This window comes from Typopeltis vanoorti, chromosome 23, assembly GCF_054136105.1.
Source record: "Typopeltis vanoorti isolate ZY-2024b chromosome 23, IOZ_Tvanoo_1.0, whole genome shotgun sequence".
Taxonomy (NCBI): domain Eukaryota; kingdom Metazoa; phylum Arthropoda; class Arachnida; order Uropygi; family Thelyphonidae; genus Typopeltis; species Typopeltis vanoorti.
In genome coordinates this window covers 46,262,662-46,284,987 of record NC_143571.1, presented here as the reverse complement: position 1 = coordinate 46,284,987, position 22,326 = coordinate 46,262,662, and the positions used below count along the sequence as shown (strand labels likewise).

The following is a 22,326-nucleotide window of genomic DNA, read 5'->3' as shown; positions in this document are numbered from 1 at the left end:
GTACCCTCAAGGGGTGTACAGGATATGATAGTACTACATGAAAAATTTACATAATTACTAACTTCTTATCTACAATTTTCCTCCAAATCAATCTATTACTTGTCAAGACTCCAATATTATCATTATCAGATCTTATATTTTTATCGTCTAAGGCACATTGTACCATATCAATCCACCTATATCTTGGTCTTCCTCTGGGTCGTTTTCCTGCCAACCTGGCAGAGAATACTTGTTTTGCTAATCTTTCCTCGCCCATTCTGTTTAAGTGACCATACCCCTTTTGATCAGCTCCGCTAATGCATTCCTGAATGCTGCCAATGTCAAGTTCTTTCCTAATATCCTCGTTTTTAATATGATATTGCCATTGATTTACTACTCACCCAGCTCTCAGATCCATAAGTTAAAACTGGTTTGAACACTATTGTATACAGCTAATTTAGTGTTTCGACTAATTTCTCTCTTATTCCATATAAATTTATTCAATTGACTTCCTACCATACCAACTTTGTTGATTCTGTTGTCTAATTCCCTATTTAATTTACCTTCTTCACTAAAAATCGTGCCTAAGTAGCTGAAATGTTTTACTTGTTCCACAAGTTCCCCGTTCACAACACAGTTGACATTTTCAACAATTCTGCCTATTTTCATTGTTTTTGTCTTTTTAATCCTGACCCTCATACCATATCTATTACAACAGTTATTCAATTTAGTCAGGGAATCTTGCAAACTTATAGCAGATTTATTAAGAAGTATAACATCGTCCGCATAAAGCAAAGAGCTGACATTAACATCTCCAATTCTGATATCATGTTTAATACCACTTTCCTTCATAATGTGATCCATATATATAATGAATAACAGAGGGGATAATGTACATCCTTGTCTCACACCAGATTTAACATTAAACCATCTTCCTGTACATCCTTCAATTCTAACTGCCGACTTACAACTCAAATACAGACTAAGTATTACTTGACACAATGCCCCATTGACACCATATAACTGTAGCATATTGAATAGCTTCTTGCTTGGCATCTTGTCATATGCCTTTTCCAGATCAACAAAACTTAAATACAGATCTTTGTTATATTCCCATCCTTTCTCGACTATTTGTCGTAAAGCGAAGATCTGATCCTGACAGCCTCTATTTGGCCTGAATCTAGCTTGTTCTTCACCAAGCTTTTCTTCCACAATTCTTCTCAACCGTTTCTCAAGTATACTTGCATAGATCTTGCCAGGAACACTCAGTAGGGAAATACCTCTGTAATTCTCACATTCAATTTTATTTCCCTTTTTATATATGGACACTATTAGAGTTCTACTCCAATCATCGGGAATTCGTCCCTCTGTCCAGGCTTTCTGAACTATGCAGTGAAGCACTATAAGACTTTTATACCACCATACTTCAGCATTTCTGGTCGAATATCATCTATTCCTGCTGCCTTTCCACATTTCAAGCCTTTAATGGGTTTTTCTACTTCAAGTATGGATATATATTCCTGGCTGTATGCCTGTTGAGTGTTTTTTACTACTGTGCTATACTGCTTGTTTCATTTAGCAATTTTTCGAAGTAATTACTCCATACTTCAAGGATATCTTTTTCTCCTGTTTTCATGTCACCTTTATCATCTCTAACTCCTTTTACAGCACTCTTTCCTCCATTTCTAAGCTTCTTCAACAACCTCCAGAATATCTTACAACTTTCTTGATATTAATTTTCCATGTTCTTGCCAAACCTCCCATGACTTTTGTTTAGCTAGTTTTACACAGTGTTTCGCTTTCTTACATTTGTCTCTGTATTCTCTAAGAGCAAAAGCCAAGTCATTTGCCAGGAACTTTTGATATGCTTTCTTCTTTTCCTTCACTGCCTCTTTAACTTCCTGTGTCCACCATGGAGTTCTGATTTTTCTATCCTTGCAGACAACCTCACCACATGCCTCTCTGGCTTAATCAATCAGGGTTTTCTTCAAGGCTTGCTACTGAATCTCCAAGGTTTGGTTCCTGTTCTCAAACTCTTTCATTTTTTCTTCAATAAGCCTTGTGTATTTTAGTCTACAGTTCACATCTGAGAGCTGCTCAACTTTTATTCGCTTTAAAACTTTCTTACATGTTAATCTTTTCGATATATCCTGCTCAAGACTAAATAGTGATCGCTCCCAATTTCAAATCCTCTGTACACTGTGGTGTCCTGCACCAGAGAGAAAACATCACTATCAACAATAGCATAGTCAATGAGACTTTTCTTATTCCTTGCCTCTTCTCTCCATGTGAATGTGTGCACATTTTTATGTTGGAACATGGTGTTAGTAATAACCCGTCCATGTCCTGAGCAGAAATCCAACAGGTATTTGCCATTATTATTAGCTTTGCTCTTTTCTCCAAATGTCTAATCCTTTATCCAAGTGTAAGCAAACATAGTTTGTACCTCAATGAGTTGCCCTGTCCTGAAGTTACTTCAGGTGCAAACTATGTTTGCTTACACTTGGATAAAGGATTAGACCTTAAACCAAGAATATCACTGGTATCATTTCTGGGTCTGGCTCTCACTGATGAGACTTCAATAAATGTCAAAACTGGACTGGGAGCGACCCTTTCCATAATGCATAACATTATACATGTCTGTAAGGATATGTGCTTTGCATTATCGGATACGAAAGCAAGTGATGAGAAATAATCAGCTTATTTATATGAGTTGACCTGTCCTGAAGTACTTCAGGTGAAAACTATATTTACTTACACTTGGATAAAGAATTAAACCAAAAATATAATTTCTTGGCATCTGTAATTTTAATATAACCAAGTGGAAAAACTTCCAACATGACTTTTCATCATTCAACTTTGGTATCACTTCTGGATCTGACTCCCATGAATGAGACTACAATAAAGGTCAAAAAGGGTAGTGACCCTTCCCATAATGCATAGCATTATACATGTCCATAAGGATATGTGCTTTGTATTATGGGATACCAAGGCAAGTAATGTGAAGTAATCAGCTTGTATATACAAGTTGCCCTGTCCTGAAGTTACTTCAGGTGAAAACTACGTTTGCTTACACTTGGATAAAGGGTTAAACCAAGAATATAATTTCTTGGCATCCATAATTTAAAGCGATGAGCAAAGTTGTTTGATCAACAGCAAAGGTGCTATAATCTTACTATATATATTACAATGTTTCCTTAGCTCAATCCATTTGATGATGCCCTTGTGCTTCCATCCCAGTATGGAAGCACAAGGAGTCAGCTGCAAGTGCTACCTATGGTGGATGACTTACCACACATACTGAACTTGACTGTAGAGTGCTATGAAGGATAATATATAAAAACAGCCATTTTTAGGTTGTCACCTTGGACTCTAGCATTGATGTATAATTTTTTTTTTAAATTTTATTTATTTATTTATTTTATTTATTTTTTTTTTTCACCAGAAGTCAGGCCAACAATTGTGGTAGCGGTTGACCAGTGTCTTTAACGAACCAGTTTGATTGTAGTATAGTTTGTTTCCTATGTATATTTGTATGCTCCAGAAGATGACCTCGACATAAAGGTCGAAACGTCGAATGTAGATTTTAGTTATATTAAACTAAAGTTTTTATTCAAACACGGTAGTTGTCTCCATAATTTTCAAAAATGCATTCGGATCACCGTGTAAACCTAAAAGAAAGGATACGCTTTTGTTTCATTGCTCATCCGTCCAGCATACTCCTAATCATGGAATCGATGTATACCAGCAAATCCCTCTTCACAAATTTCTACTTCTTAATACCTTCCTTTATTTCTTCTGCTTCAGTTTCTTTCTCACCTATCCTGATTCCTACTAGTACTCCTGTCTCATCTTCATCAATTTTCTGAAATGTATCCTCAAGGGGGGGGAGGGGTATACAAGATACTATAAGGAATACTACATGATTAAGCATGCATTGTTACTAATCCTGCATCATAATTTTCCTAAAAATTAGTCCATTACTTGTTAGCACTCCAATATTGTCAATCTAATATTTCAGTCTTCTAGACACTTCTTTTTCCTCTTTATAGCACTTTTATCCAGCTTAGTGCAGGGTTTGCTATGATTATGCGGCTGTGCAAAACCCCAACCGGCTTGTTGCAGAGTTTGGCATTAGGGAGGTGGGGGAAACAATTTTTTTTATGACTAGAAGTGTATCTTCACGTGGCTGGTATTCCTGTTCTTGGGGACAAAAAACCTGAATTTCTGGGTGAACCCCCCCCACCTCCATATGAGACTGGCTAACTCACCTTTAGTCAAGACCAGATAAAGGTTCTCACATCTTGGATGGGAATGAAATCCAGGTTTCCAAACCAAAGGGCTTCATCTATACTGACTGAGTTACAAAAGCTCTCTTCTAGGGCACCACTTCTGACAGAAGCAAATCCATCTAGATCTTGATCTTCCTCTGGGTCTTTTTTTTTTTAGTAGCATCTCGCTATCAAATACCTTTCTTGCAAACCTTTCCTTTACCATTCTGATTAAATGATCACACCTTAGATTTGCTCTGCTCACACATTCAAGAATGTGTGAGCAGAGCAAATCACTTAACATCACTTTCCTTCCTAATAGCTTTCATTTCCAATATGATTCTATCATATGGCTTCTGGTCTTTGACTTACTGCTTTAATTCTAACCCAAACTCTCAGATCCATAACTTAAAACTTGTTTGGAGACCATCTTATATACTGCTAGCTTAGTGTTTTGGCTAATTTCTCTCTTCCTCCATATAAATTTAATCAGCTAGCTCTCCACCATCTAACTTTGGTTTTTCTGTTGTCTACTTCCATTTTTAATTTTTCATATTCACTGTATGCCTAAATAGATGATATATTTTACTTGTTCTATATATTCTCCATTCAGAATGCAGTTGAAGTTTCCTATGTTCTTGAGTCTTTGTTAGCACTTTTTTTGAGACAGTACACAACGATACAGTACCACTACCTTTATTGACATTGACATGTGACATATGGATGCAGAATCGTTTTAATTTTCAATTTTTCCTGCTAGCAACAAATGCATACTGGCACCTATTGTTTTACAAAACAAGCAAATGATCTTGGGCTTCTGATTACTGATTTTCATGCAAAATTTGTTAGAGATGTTATTTAATTTAGTAAGAAAATCCTGGAGACTTGAATTCGATTTGTTTAGGAGTACATCAACTGCATAAAGTAAAGAGCTAAGTATGATATCTCCAGAATACTCCTAATAATGGAATCAATGTATACCAGCAAATGTAAATAAGATTCTAATATCAGGTTTAATGTTACTTTCTTTCATAATGCAATCCATATATCATGAAGAAGAGTGAAGATAATGTGCACCATTGTCTGACACCTGATTTTACATCAAACCAAATAACGTCTGATATCATTACCTACTTTGTTTAGATCTCCAACAAGGACCAACTTTTCCTTTCTCTTTATGTCACCTGCTTTCTGTAATGCCTCGAAAAATTCCTCAACTTCTTCTCAGTAGAACCTTCTTTGGGAACATAGGCACAATTAAGTCTCATTGTCCAGTTCCCCAATCAGATATTTGCCCACATCACTCTACTTGATATTGCCTGCCATTCGAGAAGATTATCTTCGTATTCACTGGTGAGTACTACAGATACTCTGTCATTTCCCTGATCATTACTGACTGAATATAATATCTTGTATTTGTTACTTAGAATAATCTCACTTATTTCTGTCTTCTTTGTTTTGGTTAATGTAAATAATTGGAGAAAAATAAAAAATAAACACATAATTATGCACAAATCACCTGTGTTTCTTTTGATATCTTTATGTTAAGCAACAAAATGCTGTGTTTATTACTGGACTTTCTTTGCTAATCATTTTAGCACAGAAAGTCCAGTGTAACAAGCAATGTATATTATGAAATTTTGTTTCTAAGTGTTTTCTATACACATCTATACAATAAATAAAATGTCACATTAGAAATATTTTCTGATTGTAACAAGAACACTAATTTGTTATTTATAGTCAATCACATTTAAGAAATAGAACTTGTATCTTTTTGCCTGTTCATTAAGTTCACTTTGTCACTGTTGATTCAACAGTCATTCTCTGTAACGAATTGATTTTTCCACTCTTTCTTCTTTCTTAGTATAACAAATTGCTTAACATAAACACAGATAAATTTTGCATGATATACATTTATTTTTGTACAGATATTTGCATTAACATTTGAAGTGTGAATTAATGCAATTGTTACACTGCATAAATACTTTTTCTAAATTAAATGTACATTGTAAGTAAGATAAAAATGCCAGTTAATTTAAAAGTAATGTGTGGTATAACTGGTAACATGACAAATTTCCTCAATGTACTTTCAGCTGCTCTGTACATATTGTACATAAAAGTAAATTACTGTTACACATCTGACAGTATAAACATTTTATCTCACAAAAATAAGCTTACCAATTTCTATAGGATTTGAACTATGGCTATGACAGTCAACTTGAAATCCTGATAGGGGCGTTAACAATGAACTAGTTTCTTGATTTTCAGGAGTTTGTAAATTATCCAAACATGATGATGATGAAACCAAGTGAGCTGATCCTGGAGGCAAAATAATGGCTCGGTGTGCCATCTCTCGTGTCCTCATTCTTGGTCTGCCTGGGAATCTAGAATGAAAATTGTACATCAAAAACCATTTGATGACATTCTTGTTGGTTACTTAAAACTATTAATTTTTATCTGCTATGAAATAAAAGTATGAAGCTGATGTGTGTGGGGGTGCGTGATTAAAAGACTCCCTATTATAATCCCATTTTTAATGGCAAAAATTATTTCAAACAATAATTATTTCATAAAATTCAATGAAGGTATTTAATACCATCAAATTTGTCATTTCAATCTGACCATTTTCATGGCAATATTGGAAACAAAATTATGTCTACATTACATACATCAAAAATGATTCTGGCTTCAACTATTGTGATAATAATAAATGATACAAGAATGCAACTGCAAAAATTATGCATCTTTTTTTTATGGCTGTTTATGATTCTTTTGTTATGATTAAAAAAAAAAAGAGGAAAAAATATGTCAAAATCCTACTCTAGAGACCAAACACAAAACTTGTTCAAGCCACTTCTGATCTGAAATAAGAAGGGTAGTAATCTCACACTAGGTGATAAGAATAATCACAAAAGATATTCATAAATACAGCAAAACCTTGATATAACGGACTAATTCGGGTGAGGGGGGGGGTGTCCATTAAATCCAAAAGTCCGTTATATAATAAAGTAGATTTTCCGAATGCATCGGCTGGTATGCATTAAAACTGCTGCAGAAAGTCACGCCACACAACAAAAGAACCAATTACAGTGCGATTGGTGTGATCACGTGCAAATCATTCGCCGAACATGTTTTATGAGCAGTGACTCATTTATGTCGGTTAAATTATTACAGTGTTTTTCCAACATACGATGGCCTATTTGTCAAAATTTGTTAAAAATAACAGGAAATTAATAACAAAAAATAACCTATTAATTTAATTATAAGCAAATCTTGGTTAAAAGCATTTTAAAATTAACAGGGTGTTAATTTTCACATGTGACATAAGGACCGGAAATTTTGTCCTTTAAATCGAGGGTTTACTGTATTCATGCCAATATGAATTCAACATATGGCTTATACACTGAAGAACACGGATGCTATCCACTCCATTAGCTTGGGTAAGACTGTTTTAATATTATCTATCTTGAAGTGGGCAGTTACAACTACTTGTAATGATTCTAATTAACAAACAGATACCTTGTTTCAGATCTCATGCAGGAAATGCTTCTGCATATCAATATATCAGTCTACTATCTGTTAAAAGTGGTGATTCGACTTTAGCAGATACTAATTAAAAACAAAATTTGATTTTAATTTTTTTTTTTAACTGAGATTATTTTAGGTAATAATCATCATGCCCTCTTGTGTTTAGACTTCATGGTCTGTACCATCCATGTACAGTCATGATTTCACAAAAAACATGACTGTACAAGGTTTTTGTGATGGAAGCAACATGATACCAAGGGCTAATTAATACTATGACTGGGACAGTTATTACTGTCTATCAATTATATATTCTCTGGCTAGTTTGCCTGTCTTGAGTTGAAACCCAACAACTTCTACAGAAGACTCATTTTCAACTGCAAATCCAAATATACAATTAAAAAAAAAAAAAAAATCCTTTATTTGACGATTTTTCCCCTAGATAGGTATGTTTTTCATAGGTTTCTAGAATATTTTATCATGAATTAAGTAATAAAACTAAAATTTTAAATTACTGTTACTTAATTACACTGTTATAAGTGTCAATAACCCTCAGGATATGTGGCAGTAGTTTGAATATGCTTGAGCATTCAAACCTGTGTTACAGAGATATGTTAAAACAAAAAATTAGTAAATTTTGTGTGATTTTCTTTCTTGACTACTTGTATAAGAAACTATAACATGTTTTAGGAATGTTAGTCAAGTGGGTAATATTTATTATCCTACTAGTTTCACCGATTTTTGCTATCGGCATCTTCAGGGATACAATTGGTAAGCGATATGAAGGTAACAGACTAGGTTTTAACTGACAGTTCTAATTCATACAAAATTAGTACAGTACGAGACAATGCGCATCTTGGGAACATGATTTATTTGTTACGAGATATATTACATTATGTCTCGTAACAAATTGAATTGAATTACATTATGTCTCATAACAAATAAATCATGTTCCCGAGACAGCGCATTGTCTCGCACTGTACTAATTTTGTATGAATTAGAACTGTCAGTTAAAACCTAGTCTGTTACCTTCGTATCGCTTACCAATTGTATCCCTGAAGATGCCAATAGCAAAAATCGGTGAAACTAGTAGGATAATAAATATTACCCACTTGACTAACATTCGTAAAATGTGTTATAGTTTATTAGTAAATTTTGTTTATTTGTTTTCTCCCTAAAAGAAGTGCATCTATACAGTTTCATTACATAGCAGTAAAAGAAGTCTTCCATATCTCTCAAATACACATAATAAGTAGGAGGAAGACAAGAAAATGATCCAAGTTGATGGAAGTAACAGGATACCAAGGGCTACTACTGTAATATAAACTTGATGAATTGGAACATAACACATGATAACTAATTAAACATAAGGATTTTACTTATGTAATTTTTATTAGCATAGAATGTTCGCCTCAGTATCAAGGGTATCTTCAGTATGGAGTAGATTTAACAGTGAAAATGTTACACATACATGATATAAAGTGAAATGTCGAAGTACATTAAGATTCTAATAAAGTAACTTTAACAAGAGATCATTAATTTAAAAAAATAATAAAAATTCTAGAAACTTCCACTTCTATTTAAATTAAGACAATAGAGCAAGGTTTTCACAACTTTCTTTATATAAACTTTCCATTAGATAATTACTTTTAATGGAGAATCTTAACTTTCTTCTGAAGGATTCAATGTCTGGTGGCAATAGTGTGCTCCGCAATTCCCAATTGTCCTGGTTTATGGAATTTAATGTAGTCTAAATGTTCATCATGATGCATAGCTACCAATCTACCTGTTTGGCCAAGATAGAATTACCCACACTGGTAAGAAATTTGATGCACTCCAGAGTGGGCCAAAGGTAGAAGTTTATCTACTGCAGAGTCTAGAAAAGCAGAAATCTTGTTGATAAGGCAGAACACTTTTAGGCCTCTTTAGTAAGAAAACATACTGGACTCGACATTGATGCTCTTTCACACCATCATAGTTGTCCAAACTAAGGCAAGACTCTGGTAAGATCTCCTTTCACTTCATCAACCACATGGTAGCTTTTTGCTACAATATGGTTGATGTTTTCCCTGTAGTACACTGTAGTAAATTACTACAGTGTACTACAGGGAAAACATATGATGGCCTATTCATCAAAATTTGTTAAAAATAACAGGAAATTAATAACAAAAAATAACCTGTTAATTTAGTTATAAGCAAATCTTGGACATACGGGTGTATGTCCAAGATTTGCTTGTGACATACAGACCAATGGAAATTTTGTCTGTTAAATCGAGGGTTTACTGTACATCAGTGTTGTTGGAAAGCGCCTGACAGGAGATCAACTGTTTGGTGATGATGCAATGATAGGTATAAGGGAATCAGGACAAACTGATATACAGCATTTACAGGGTGATTTGAATAGGATGGAAGTATGGCAAAGGACAATTGTTATCAATTCTATGTCAGTAAGTGTAAAATTATGCACTTTGATGTGATGTAATATCCACCGGCATATTTTATTGGTGGGATTATGCTCAACTTTAACTTTCTATGGTTGATAGAAAGTTGCATATCAAAAATGGCAAATACAGCTCAAAGGATAATTGCAATAAAAGGAGAATTGTTAAAATCAATGAATTTAACATGTAAGGATGTGGAAGTCGTTTTGCCTCTTCACAGGGCTTTCATAAAACTGCACCTGGACTACTATGTGCAGATTTGGTCTCCTGGGTTCCAATGAGATAAACTTTTGAGAGGAACATTCGTAGGATACCAGTTGACATTTTTCCTTATGTGGAAGGATGGGAGAGGACAAGGGGGACATCCGTGGAAGTTAAGTTTGCATGCAATTGAAAAAGGAGAAATAGCTAGATTTTCTTCTCACAGAGCAGTGAGTGAATGGAACAGTTTGCCTGTTGAAATAGTAAGTGCAACTAATGTGAATGAATTTAAGAGAAAGTATGACAGCTGGTGTGGATGGTGATGTATGCCATCCCTCAATGAGTCCTTGACTCCTTAGAGGTCTAATAATAATAATATTTTTCTTTCCAATACGATATTCAATTTTATCCCACTCAAAACTCAATGATCACTTCCTGTGTATGCTCTTGTGGCCTGAATATGCATGACAATATCCACAACAACATAGTCAATGGGTGGGATTTTTCTTATTTCTTGCATCTTCTCTCCATGTAAATTTGTGCACATTTTTATGTTGGAACATGGTGCTAGCAGTGACTCATCCAGGTGTGCTGAACAGAAATCCAGGATGCACTTACCACTATTATTAGTAGTGTCTTTTCCTCCAAAATTTCCCAACACATTTCTATATGTCTGGTACTCATTTCCTACTGTGCTATTTTAGCTCTCCAATAAAGACTAGCTTTTCCTTTTTCTTTATATCAGCTACTTTCTCTAACGACTGAAAAAAAAATTCCTCCCAGTAGAACCTTCTGTTGGACCATAGACACAAATAACTCACACTGTTTAATTCTCCATTACAATGTTTATCCACATTACTCTGCTTGATATTGTCTAGTATTTAAGATTATACTCGGGTTTGGTGTGTTGATGATTATAGCTACTACTCCTTCCTTTTCCTGATCATTATTGCCTGAATAGAATATTTTGTAGTTGTTATTTAGAAGGGTCTCGTCTATTTTTGTCTTCTTTGTTTCAGTAACACAATTATGTCAATGTGTGGTGCTTCTATAATTCTTCTGCCAGTTCCACTTCTTTTTTGCTGATACTTTTTATGTTTATGGTGCTTATCTTGAATTCTGCTGATGTCAAGTTTGAGTCTGTATTTGTTCTAGTAGCTGACTTTTTGCTAGGAATCACCCAGTTAGAACAACAGCCTTGTTTGACTGGGTTATGCTGCCCCAGACAGCATGTTGTTGGGATGGCACATCTTGTTGTTCCATTACTGTCTTTGGTTCAAGCTAATACACAATACAATTTAGTCAGCTAAACCCCCAAATTGCCATCTCATCTTCATTTGTTCAGTTTCTACATAGATACCAACTAACTAATGGAATGCACCACAAAAAAAAAAAAAAAAAAAAAAAAAAGTGAGGATGGGACATCAGGTTCAGAAGCTCCAGCCAGTTCTCTGCATTCCTTAAAAGGCTACGTGGAGGTCTTCTCCCAGTTATCTAGCTTTGACTCTTAAGCAGCATGATATCTCTAAACAGCCCACTTCATGCTTAGATACCAAATGATGCAAAGTGAACTTTTTGAATATTTATATTTTATTATGAATGATGCAGCATGTATATCATTTGGCCAACTAGGAACTCTATTCTAAAAGAAAAAGCAATAAATATTATCCTTACATCATATTATATCCTATGATATCAAGTTAGGGGTGCTTAAGGGTCAAAGCTGTATAACTGAGAGGAGACCTCCACATAGCCTTTAAAGGAATGCGGAGAACCGACCAGGGCTTCTGACCTAATGTCCAATCCTCACCTTCTCGTGGTGCACCCTGTTGGGTATCTACTTTGATACTGAACGAACGAGGATGGGCTGGCAATTTGGGATTTAGCCGACCAAATTGTATTCTTATTGGTTAAAACAAAATAAAAAATGATGGTACAACATGACAAAATTTCATGCCGGCTGGGGCGTCGCCCGGTTAAACAAGGCCCCGTTGTTTTCACCAGGGAACCAGGGCGAACAGCGAAAAGTCAGCTACTGGAACAAATCTGAAAACAAACCCCAACTCAACATCACCAGAGTTAAAGATCGGTACTATCAACGTAAGAAGCCTGAATGGCAAAGAAATGGAGCTAGCTGAGGAATTAGATAAGTACCAGATCGACATAATAGGGGTGACTGAAACAAAAAAGACAAAAACTGGTGAGATCTTTCTGAGCAATAAATACAAAATGTTATATTCAGGCAATGACAATCAAGGAAAAGAAGGAGTAGCCATAGTATTCAACACAAAATACGAGGCTAATCTTCTTGAATGGCAGTCAGTCTCAAGTAGAGTAATGTGGGCAAATATGAGAATGGGGAACTGGACAATGAGACTTATTTGTGCCTATGGTCCCACAGAAGGTTCTACTAAGGTAGAAGTGGAGGAATTTTTTGAGGCGTTAGAAAAAGCAACTGACACAATGAAAAAGGAAACGTTGGTCCTTGTTGGGGATCTAAATAGTAGAGTAGGAAATGATTGTGAGACATACAAAAATATTTTGGGAATCTAAATAGTAGAGTAGGAAATGATTGTGAGACATACAAAAATATTTTGGGAAAATTTGGAGAAAAGAGCAAAGCTAATAATAATGGCAAATATCTGTTGGATTTCTGCTCAGGACATGGACTGGTTATTACTAACACCATGTTCCAACATAAAAATGTGCACAAATTCACATGGAGAGAAGAGGCTAGGAATAAGAAAAGTCTCATTGACTATGTTATTGTTGATAGTGATGTTTTCTCCCTGGTGCAGGACACCAGAGTGTACAGAGGATTTGAAATTGGAAGTGATCACTATTTAGTCTTGAGCAGGATAAAATTGAATTTCATATCGAAAAGAATAACATGTAAGAAAGTTTTAAAGCGAATAAAAGTTGAGCAGCTCTCAGATGTGAACTGTAGACTAAAATACAGAAATATTATGGAAAAGAAAATGAAAGAGTTTGAGAACAGGAATCAAACCTTGGAGATTCAGTGGCAAACTCTGAAGGAAACATTGATTGATTCTGCCAGAGAGGCATGTGGTGAGGTTGTGTGCAAGGATAAAAAAATCAGAACTCCCTGGTGGACACAGGAAGTTAAAGAGGCAGTGAAGTAAAAGAAGAAAGCTTATCAAAAGTTCCTGGCAAATAAGTCAGCTTTTACTCTTACAGAATACAGACACAAATGTAAGAAAGCTAAACAGTGTGTAAAACTAGCTAAACAAAAGTCATGGGAGGACTTTGGCAAGAATATAGAAAATAAATATCAAGAAGGTGGCAAAATATTCTGGAGGTTGTTGAAGAAGCTTAGGAATGGAGGAAAGAGTGCTGTAAAAGGAATTAGAGATGATAAAGGTGAAATGAAAACAGGAGAAAAAGATATCCTTGAAGTATGGAGTAATTAATTTGAAAAACTGCTAAATGAAACAAGCAGCGATGACAGCACAGTGATAAAAAACACTGACCAGGCATGCAGTCAGGAATACATATCCATACTTGAAGTAGAAAAAGCCATCAAAGGCTTGAAATGTGGAAAGGCAGCAGGAGTAGATGATATTCGACCAGAAATGCTGAAGTATGGTGGTATAAGAGTCTTACAGTGGCTGCACTGCATAGTTCAGAAAGCCTGGACAGAGGGACGAATTCCCGATGATTGGAGTAGAGCTCTCATAGTACCCATATATAAAAAGGGAAATAAAACTGAATGTGAGAATTACAGAGGTATTTCTCTACTGAGTGTTCCTGGCAAGATCTATGCAAGTATACTTGAGAAACGGTTGAGAAGAATTGTGGAAGAAAAGCTTGGTGAAGAACAAGCTGGATTCAGGCCAAATAGAGGCTGTCAGGATCAGATCTTCACTTTATGACAAATAGTCGAGAAAGCATGGGAATATAACAAAGATCTGTATTTAAGTTTTGTCGATTTGGAAAAGGCATATGACAAGGTGCCAAGAGAGAAGCTATTCAATACGCTGCAGTTATATGGTGTCAATGGGGCATTATATCAAGCAATACTTAGTCTTTATTTGAGTTGTGAGTCAGCAGTTAGAATTGAAGGAAGTACAGGAAGATGGTTTAATGTTAAATCTGGTGTGAGACAAGGATGTACATTATCCCCTCTGTTATTCATTATCTATATGGATCACATTATGAAGGAATGTGGTATTAAACCTGATATCAAAATTGGAGATGTTAATGTCAGCTCTTTGCTTTATGCGGATGATGTTATACTTCTAAATAAATCCGCTACAAGTCTGCAAGATTCTCTGACTAAAGTGAATAGCTGTTGTAATAGATATGGTATGAAGGTCAGCAATAAAAAGACAAAGACAATGAAAATAGGCAGAATCATTGAAAATGTCAACTGTGTTGTGAATGGAGAACCTGTGGAACAAGTAAAACATTTCAGCTACTTAGGCACAATTTTTACTGAAGATGGTATACTAAATATAGAAATAGACAACAGAATCAGCAAAGCTGGTATCGTAGGAAGTCAATTGAATAAATTCATATGGAATAAGAAAGAAATTAGTCGGAACACTAAATTAGCTGTATACAAGACTGTGTTCAAACCAATTTTAACTTATGGATCTGAGAGCTGGGTCAGAAGTAAAACACTTGACCAAAGACTAGAGACCGCAGATATGAGAGTCCTGAGAAAGATTAGAGGCGTGAACAGATGGCATCAATGGCAATATCATATTAAAAACGAGGATATTAGGAAAGAACTTGACATTGTCAGCATCCAGGAATGCGTTAGCAGAGCTAATCTCAGGTGGTATGGTCACTTAAATCGAATGGGAGAGGAAAGATTAGTAAAACAAGTGTTCTCTGCCAGGTTGGCTGGAAAACGACCCAGAGGAAGACCAAGATATAGGTGGATTGATACGGTACAAAGTGCCTTAGACGATAGAAATATAAGATCTGATAATGTTGGAGTCTTGACAAGTAACAGACTGATTTGGAGGAAAATTGTAGATAGGAAGTTAGTAATGATGTAATTTTTTCATGTGGTACTGTCATATCCTGTACACCCCTTGAGGGTACATGGCAGGAATTTGATGATGATGATGATGATGATGATGATATCAAGTTATGTTAATTCATAGCACAGAATTGATCTAACCTATTCTAGATGGATGATGCAGAATGAATGGATTTATGACATTCGTTTTCTGTATGAATCTATTTGCTAAGATTGTAAACTATTACTTTTACCTGTGTAAGCAGAATACATAGGGTTTTTCTCTCTCTCTCTCTCTCTCTCTCTCTCTCTCTCTCTCAAAGCATCTGCCCTTCCAATCAGGTACCCAGTTGGTCTCTCTCCAACCATCTCTAGAGTGAGGTATACCAGCTAAAGGCTAAAATAGTACATCATGCCTACATTATGTAAGTTTAGCATATAATAATTAACATGATATTCAGCTACTTAAAAGCCATTCAATATCCAGCTTGTACTACAAACTGATCATTCTATGACTGATCTGCAAACTACAATACTAATACACTATGGATTTCCAACCTTGCAATGGTCCAACTGTTATACTGAGTAACTAGATATAATCCATTAGCGTATTAAGAATTTTGTCATTTTTATTTGGATTTTATGATTAAAAGTGAGAGTATACAATAGCGAATTTTCGCTAAAATTACATCCATCTAAAGTTTTTAGATTATTTCTGTTAATGCTAATTTTTTAAAAGCATAACAGTACATAACAAAAAAAACATCAAACTAGTCTGCTAAGTTGAGCGATTTATCTGATGTAGAACTGTATACAAAAACTTACATTTTTCTACGCTGTACAGGTCCACTTCCATCCTTCCTTGGCCGACCAGGACCTCTTATTCTAAAAGAAAAAGCAATGGATATATACTGACACATTATATCCTATGATATCAAGTTCTGTTAATTCAGAGCACAGAATGGATCTAACCTATTCTAGTCTGAATGGCCAAGTAGATGACAAAACCACTCTCTAACCAACAGGACAAGTTTGACTCCAGTTGTGGCACAGATATTTCTTAAATTCTTTTGGTGGTAGCTGTAGGTGATTTGTAACAAGTGGCTTGAAAAAAAAAAAAAAAAGTTCCATGTTTAGTCTCTAATGCAGAGTTTCTGGATTAACTGACCCTTAAGGCACTAAGTTACTAAAGAACCATAGGTTTACTTTCTGTAGATGGGATTTACATAAAAAAAAAACCAATAGAAAATGATGTAGCTTCTAAACAAAAAAATAAAATAAGCAGATATTTAAAAACAAAAGTCTCAGACATATATTAATATCTGATTTATATTGATAAATGGAGACTACAACCATGTTAAGAATAATTACTTGAATTTCCTGATGTGTCGACATTCATATTAAGGTCATCATTTGGAGTTGTTATGTGCTACCAGTCGTTTTCAACTTATGGTGATCCTGTGAACAAAGGCTCTCATCAAATATATACAAAGACAAGCCATTACATTTCAAACAGTATGCCAAAACCATTATTCTACTTGCCTGACCTCTAGTGAAATAAAAAAATTTTTCTAAAAAAACTACATCAAAGCTATATCCTTTTTATAACATGGTCAGAGAACAAAATCAGATTAACACTTTTAATACAACAATTGTAGTGACCTAATCAATAATTGCTTGTTATATTTTCCAATTATAATTTATAATGAACTCTTAGAACAAAAAGTTATGTGGATAGAATACTGGCATCTATATTCTTGGGATTTCTAGACCACTAATATTGTAAAGATTAGGGTGATTGACTGGAATCTCACAGGACTCTTTAAATTTGCAGTCATACCAGGTTTTAAGTGTGATATAATAAATGTTAGGTATAACAAACACTTATGTTAAATTATTGATTAGGCCACCACAGGGGGGTGCTTACAGGTCAAAGCTGTATAACTGAGAGGAGACCTCCACATAGCTTTTAAAGGAATGCAGAGAACCGACCAACACTTCTGACCTAATGTGTAATCCTCACTGTCTCATGGCGCACCCTGTTGGGTATCTCCTGGATACTAAACGAACGTGGATGGGCTGGCAATTTGGGATTTAGACGACCAAATTGTATTCTCATTGATTAAACCAAAATAAAAAACAATGGTACAACGTGACAAAATTTCATGCTGGCTGGGGTGTCGCCCGGTTAAACAAGGCCCCCCTGTTGTTTTCGCCAGCGAACCAGGGCGAACAGCGAAAAAGTCAGCTACTGGAACAAATCTGAAAACACACCCCAACTCAAAATCACCAGAGTTAAAGATCAGTACTATCAACATAAGAAGCCTGAATGGCAAAAAAATGGAGCTAGCTGAGGAATTAGATAAGTACCAGATCGAAATAATAGGGGTGACTGAAACAAAAGACAAAAACTGGTGAGATCTTTCTGAGCAATAAATACAAAATGTTATATTCAGGCAATGACAATCAAGGAAAAGAAGAAGTAACCACAGTATTCAACACAAAATATGAGGCTAATCTTCTTGAATGGCAGGCAGTCTCAAGTAGAGTAATGTGGGCAAATATGATAATGGGGAACTAGACAATGAGACTTATTTGTGCCTATGGTCCCACAGAAGGTTCTACTAAGGTAGAAGTGGAAGAATTCTTTAAGGCTTTAGGAAAAGCAACTGACACAATGAAAAAGGAAATGTTGGTCCTTGTTGGGGATCTAAATAGCAGAGTAGGAAATGATTGTAAAACATACAAAAATATTTTGGGAAAATTTGGAGAAAAGAGCAAATCTAATAATAATGGCAAATATCAGTTGGATTTCTGCACAGGACATGGATTGGTTATTACTAACACCATGTTCCAACATAAAAATGTACACAAATTCACATGGAGAGAAGAGGCAAGGAATAAGAAAAGTCTCATTGACTAAATTATTTGTTGATAGTGATGTTTTCTCCCTGGTGCAGGACACCAGAGTGTACAGAGGATTTGAAATTGGAAGTGATCACTATATAGTCTTGAGCAGGATAAAATTGAATTTCAAATTGAAAAGAATAACATGTAAGAAAGTTTTAAAGCGAATAAAAGTTGAGCATCTCTCAGATATGAATTATAGATTAAAATACACAAGGCTTATTGAAGAAAAAATGAAAGAGTTTGAGAACAGGAACCAAACCCTGGAGATTCAGTGGCAAGCCTTGAAGAAAACCCTGATTGATTAAGCCAGAGAGGCATGTGGTGAGGTTGTCTGCAAGGATAGAAAAATCAGAACTCCAAGGTGGACACAGGAAGTCAAAGAGGCAGTGAAGGAAAAGAAGAAAGCATATCAAAAGTTCCTGGCAAATAAGTCAGCTTGTGCTCTTAGAGAATACAGAGACAAATGTAAGAAAGCTAAACAGTGTGTAAAACTAGCTAAACAGAAGTCATGGGAGGATTTTGGCAAGAACATGGAAAATTAATATCAAGAAGGTGATAAAATATTCTGGAGGTTGTTGAAGAAGTTTAGTAATGGAGGAAAGAGTACTGTAAAAGGAATTAGAGATGATAAAGGTGACATGAAAATAGGAGAAAAAGATATCCTTGAAGTATGGAGTAATTACTTTGAAAAACTGCTAAATGAACCAAGCAGTGATGACAGCACAGTGATAAAAAACACTGACCATTCATGGAGTCAGGAACACATATCCATACTTGAAGTAGAAAAACCCATCAAAGGCTTGAAATGTGGAAAGACAGCAGGAATAGATGATATTCGACCAGAAATGCTGAAGTATGGTGGTATAAAAGTCTTAAAGTGGCTGCACTGCATAGTTCAGAATGCCTGGGAGGGACGAATTCCCGATGATTGGAGTACAGCTCTCATAGTACCCATATATAAAAAGGGAAATAAAACTGAATGTGAGAATTACAGAGATATATCCCTACTGAGTGTTCCTGGTAAGATATATGCAAGTATACTTGAGAAATGGTTGAGAAGAATTGTGGAAGAAAAGCTTGGTGAAGAACAATCTGGATTCAGGTCAAATAGAAGCTGTCAGGATCAGATCTTCACTTTACGAGAAATAGTGGAGAAATCATGGGAATATAACAAAGATTTGTATTTAAGTTTGTCGATTTGGAAAAGGCATATGACAAGGTGCCAAGAGAGAAGCTATTCAATACGCTACAGTTATATGGTGTTAATGGGGCATTATATCAAGAAATACTTAGTCTTTATTTGAGTTGTAAGTCAGCAGTTAGAATTGAAGGAAGTATAGGAAGATGGTAATGTTAAATCTGGTGTGAGACAAGGATGTACATTATCCCCTCTGTTATTCATTATCTATATGGATCACATTATGAAGGAAAGTGGTATTAAACATGATATTGGAGATGTTAATGTCAGCTCTTTGCTTTATGCAGACGATGTTATACTTCTAAATAAATCCGCTACGTCTGCAAGATTCTCTGACCAAATTGAATAACTGTTGTAATAGATATGGTATGAAGGTCAGCAATAAAAAGACAAAGACAATGAAAATAGGCAGAATCATTGAAAATGTCAACTGTGTTGTGAATGGAGAACCTGTGGAACAAGAAAAACATTTCAGCTACTTAGGCATGATTTTTAGTGAAGATGGTAAATTAAATATGGAAATAGACAATAGAATCAACAAAGCTGGTATGGTAGGAAGTCAATTGAATAAATTCATATGGAATAAGAGAAAAATTAGTCGGAACACAGTGTTCAAGCCAGTTTTAACTTATGGATCTGAGAGCTTGGTCAGAAGTAAAACACTTGACCGAAGACTAGAGACCGCAGATATGAGAGTCCTGAGAAAGATTATAGGCGTGAACAGATGGCATCAATGGCAATATCATATTAAAAACGAGGATATTAGGAAAGAACTTGACATTGGCAGCATTCAGGAATGCGTTGGCGGAGCTAATCAAAAGGGGGTATAGTCACTTAAACAGAATGGGCAAGGAAAGATTAGCAAAACAAGTATTCTCTGCCAGGTTGGCAGGAAAACGACCCAGAGGAAGACCAAGGTATAGGTGGATTGATACGGTACAAAGTGCCTTAGACGATAGAAATATAACATCTGGTAATGTTGAAGTCTTGACATGTAACAGACTAATTTGGAGGAAAATTGTAGATAGGAAGTTAGTAATGATGTAAATTTTTCATGTAGTACTATCATATCCTGTACACCCCTTGAGGGTACATGGCAGGAATTTGATGATGACGACGATATGAATTTGCTCTCTATCCATGTTATAAATAGGATATAGCTTTGATGTAGGTTGTTTTTTTTTCCACTAGAGGTCAGGCCAGTAGAATAATATAGGAAATATATTGTTAATGCTATGTCTGTGAATGAGTTTAAAGCAAAGTATGGTTGATACTGTGCAAATGTTGAATAGTTCTTGACATGATGCTTATTATGGCTTCTCTCGTTGAGTCTAAAGACTCCTTGGAGTCCATGTAATAATAATAATAACAGTTGATCAAATCATTGTCACTGATATATATATATATATATATATATATATATATACAGGGTGTTCGGGATAAATTTGACAGTTTCGTAAGGAAAAAGAAAATCTTCTTTGTATCTATTAAATTTAATGAATTGACAAAAAAACATTACAGACAGAGTTAATTACAATACTATCAACAAGATTTACTCAAAATAACCACCATTAGCATCGATCACAGCTTCAATTCTGCTTCGGAACCTCGAACAAGCTGATGCTACAGTCTCCCTGGGAAGGGCCGCAAAAACTGTTTTAATTTTATCCATTAACTGGGCTTTTGTATTACTGGAAGTGCGATTGGTGTCTTTTTCAACTGCGCCCCATACAAAATAATCCATGGGGTTAAGGTCTGGGGAGTTTGGAGGCCAAACATTTGGACTGGTGAAGTCGTAGAAATTTTCAGACAACCATTTTTGACTTTTCCCAGAGGTGTGGCAAGGGGCCGAATCCTGCTGCCATACATACGGCCTACCATTGGCTACCCTTGTTATCCAGGGCTTGACTACAGTTAGCAACTCCACGAACAAAGCCCGAATTCCAATGCCAGGGTTCTTCAACACCTGTTCCTGCAGATTTGCGAGGAATTCTGCTGTACGAACGCAATCAGATCGTCTGCTAGGGATCTTTCTTCTTGCTACATCCTCGTAGTCACCATTGCAAGTCTCTAGTTCATGCCTGATTGTTTTTACTGTATTCAGGGAGCATTGGGCAGCAGTCGTAATATCCTTATTTTGATGGCGGGCACGAATCATCATGATACAAGTTATTCTCTTCCATGATTCAGGTGGGTTCCAGCTATCCATCCTTTCTGACATCTTGTATATGAATGAAGAAGGGTCCAAACTTTTAAATGAAGAGAAGTGTGTGTTAATACATGTAACTTACGGAAAAATATAATTAATTATAAATATGTCAAATTTATCCCGAACACCCTGTATATATATATACTGTTTGAAATGTAATGTAGCTTGTCTCTCTCTCTCTCTCTCTCTCTCTGTGTGTGTGTGTGTGTGCACGCGCGCTCCTGATGATCTTAATATGATGGTCAAAACATTGGGAAATTAAAGAAATTATTCTTAATGCAGTTGTAGTCTCCATAATTTATCATATGAATGCTAATTACCATGTAACATTAAAGGAAAAGAATATTATTTCCGAGTTATAATTTTTTTTTCTCAAGATACTTGGGATAAAAAATCATACAAGATACAAAAACGCATGTGTGATGAAAATAAATTAATTAGTGAACAAAGAAAGATATAAGCAATTATTTTACAGAATTGAACTATATCTTAAATTTGCAAAAGTCATTTGGAATTATTTCCAGGTTTATCAAAAAATGGACTAAAAATAATTCATTAAGAGGAACAATTTCAAAGGAATATACTTTGAAATTTTTTAATAA

At 35.3% G+C, this 22,326-nt stretch overlaps 1 protein-coding gene across 1 annotated transcript in view; it reads right to left on the bottom strand.

Moving 5' to 3' along the window:
- Positions 1–22,326, bottom strand: part of LOC150093819 (histone-lysine N-methyltransferase 2C-like) — a 1,065,326-nt gene that overhangs the window by 1,007,507 nt on the left and 35,493 nt on the right. The window contains exons 3-4 of the mRNA XM_090412524.1: positions 16,233–16,292; positions 6,429–6,634 (exon numbers count right to left, since the gene is read on the bottom strand). Of these exons, the coding sequence (XP_090268650.1) occupies positions 6,429–6,634; positions 16,233–16,292 (266 nt within the window). The remainder of the gene's footprint in view (positions 1–6,428; positions 6,635–16,232; positions 16,293–22,326) is intronic.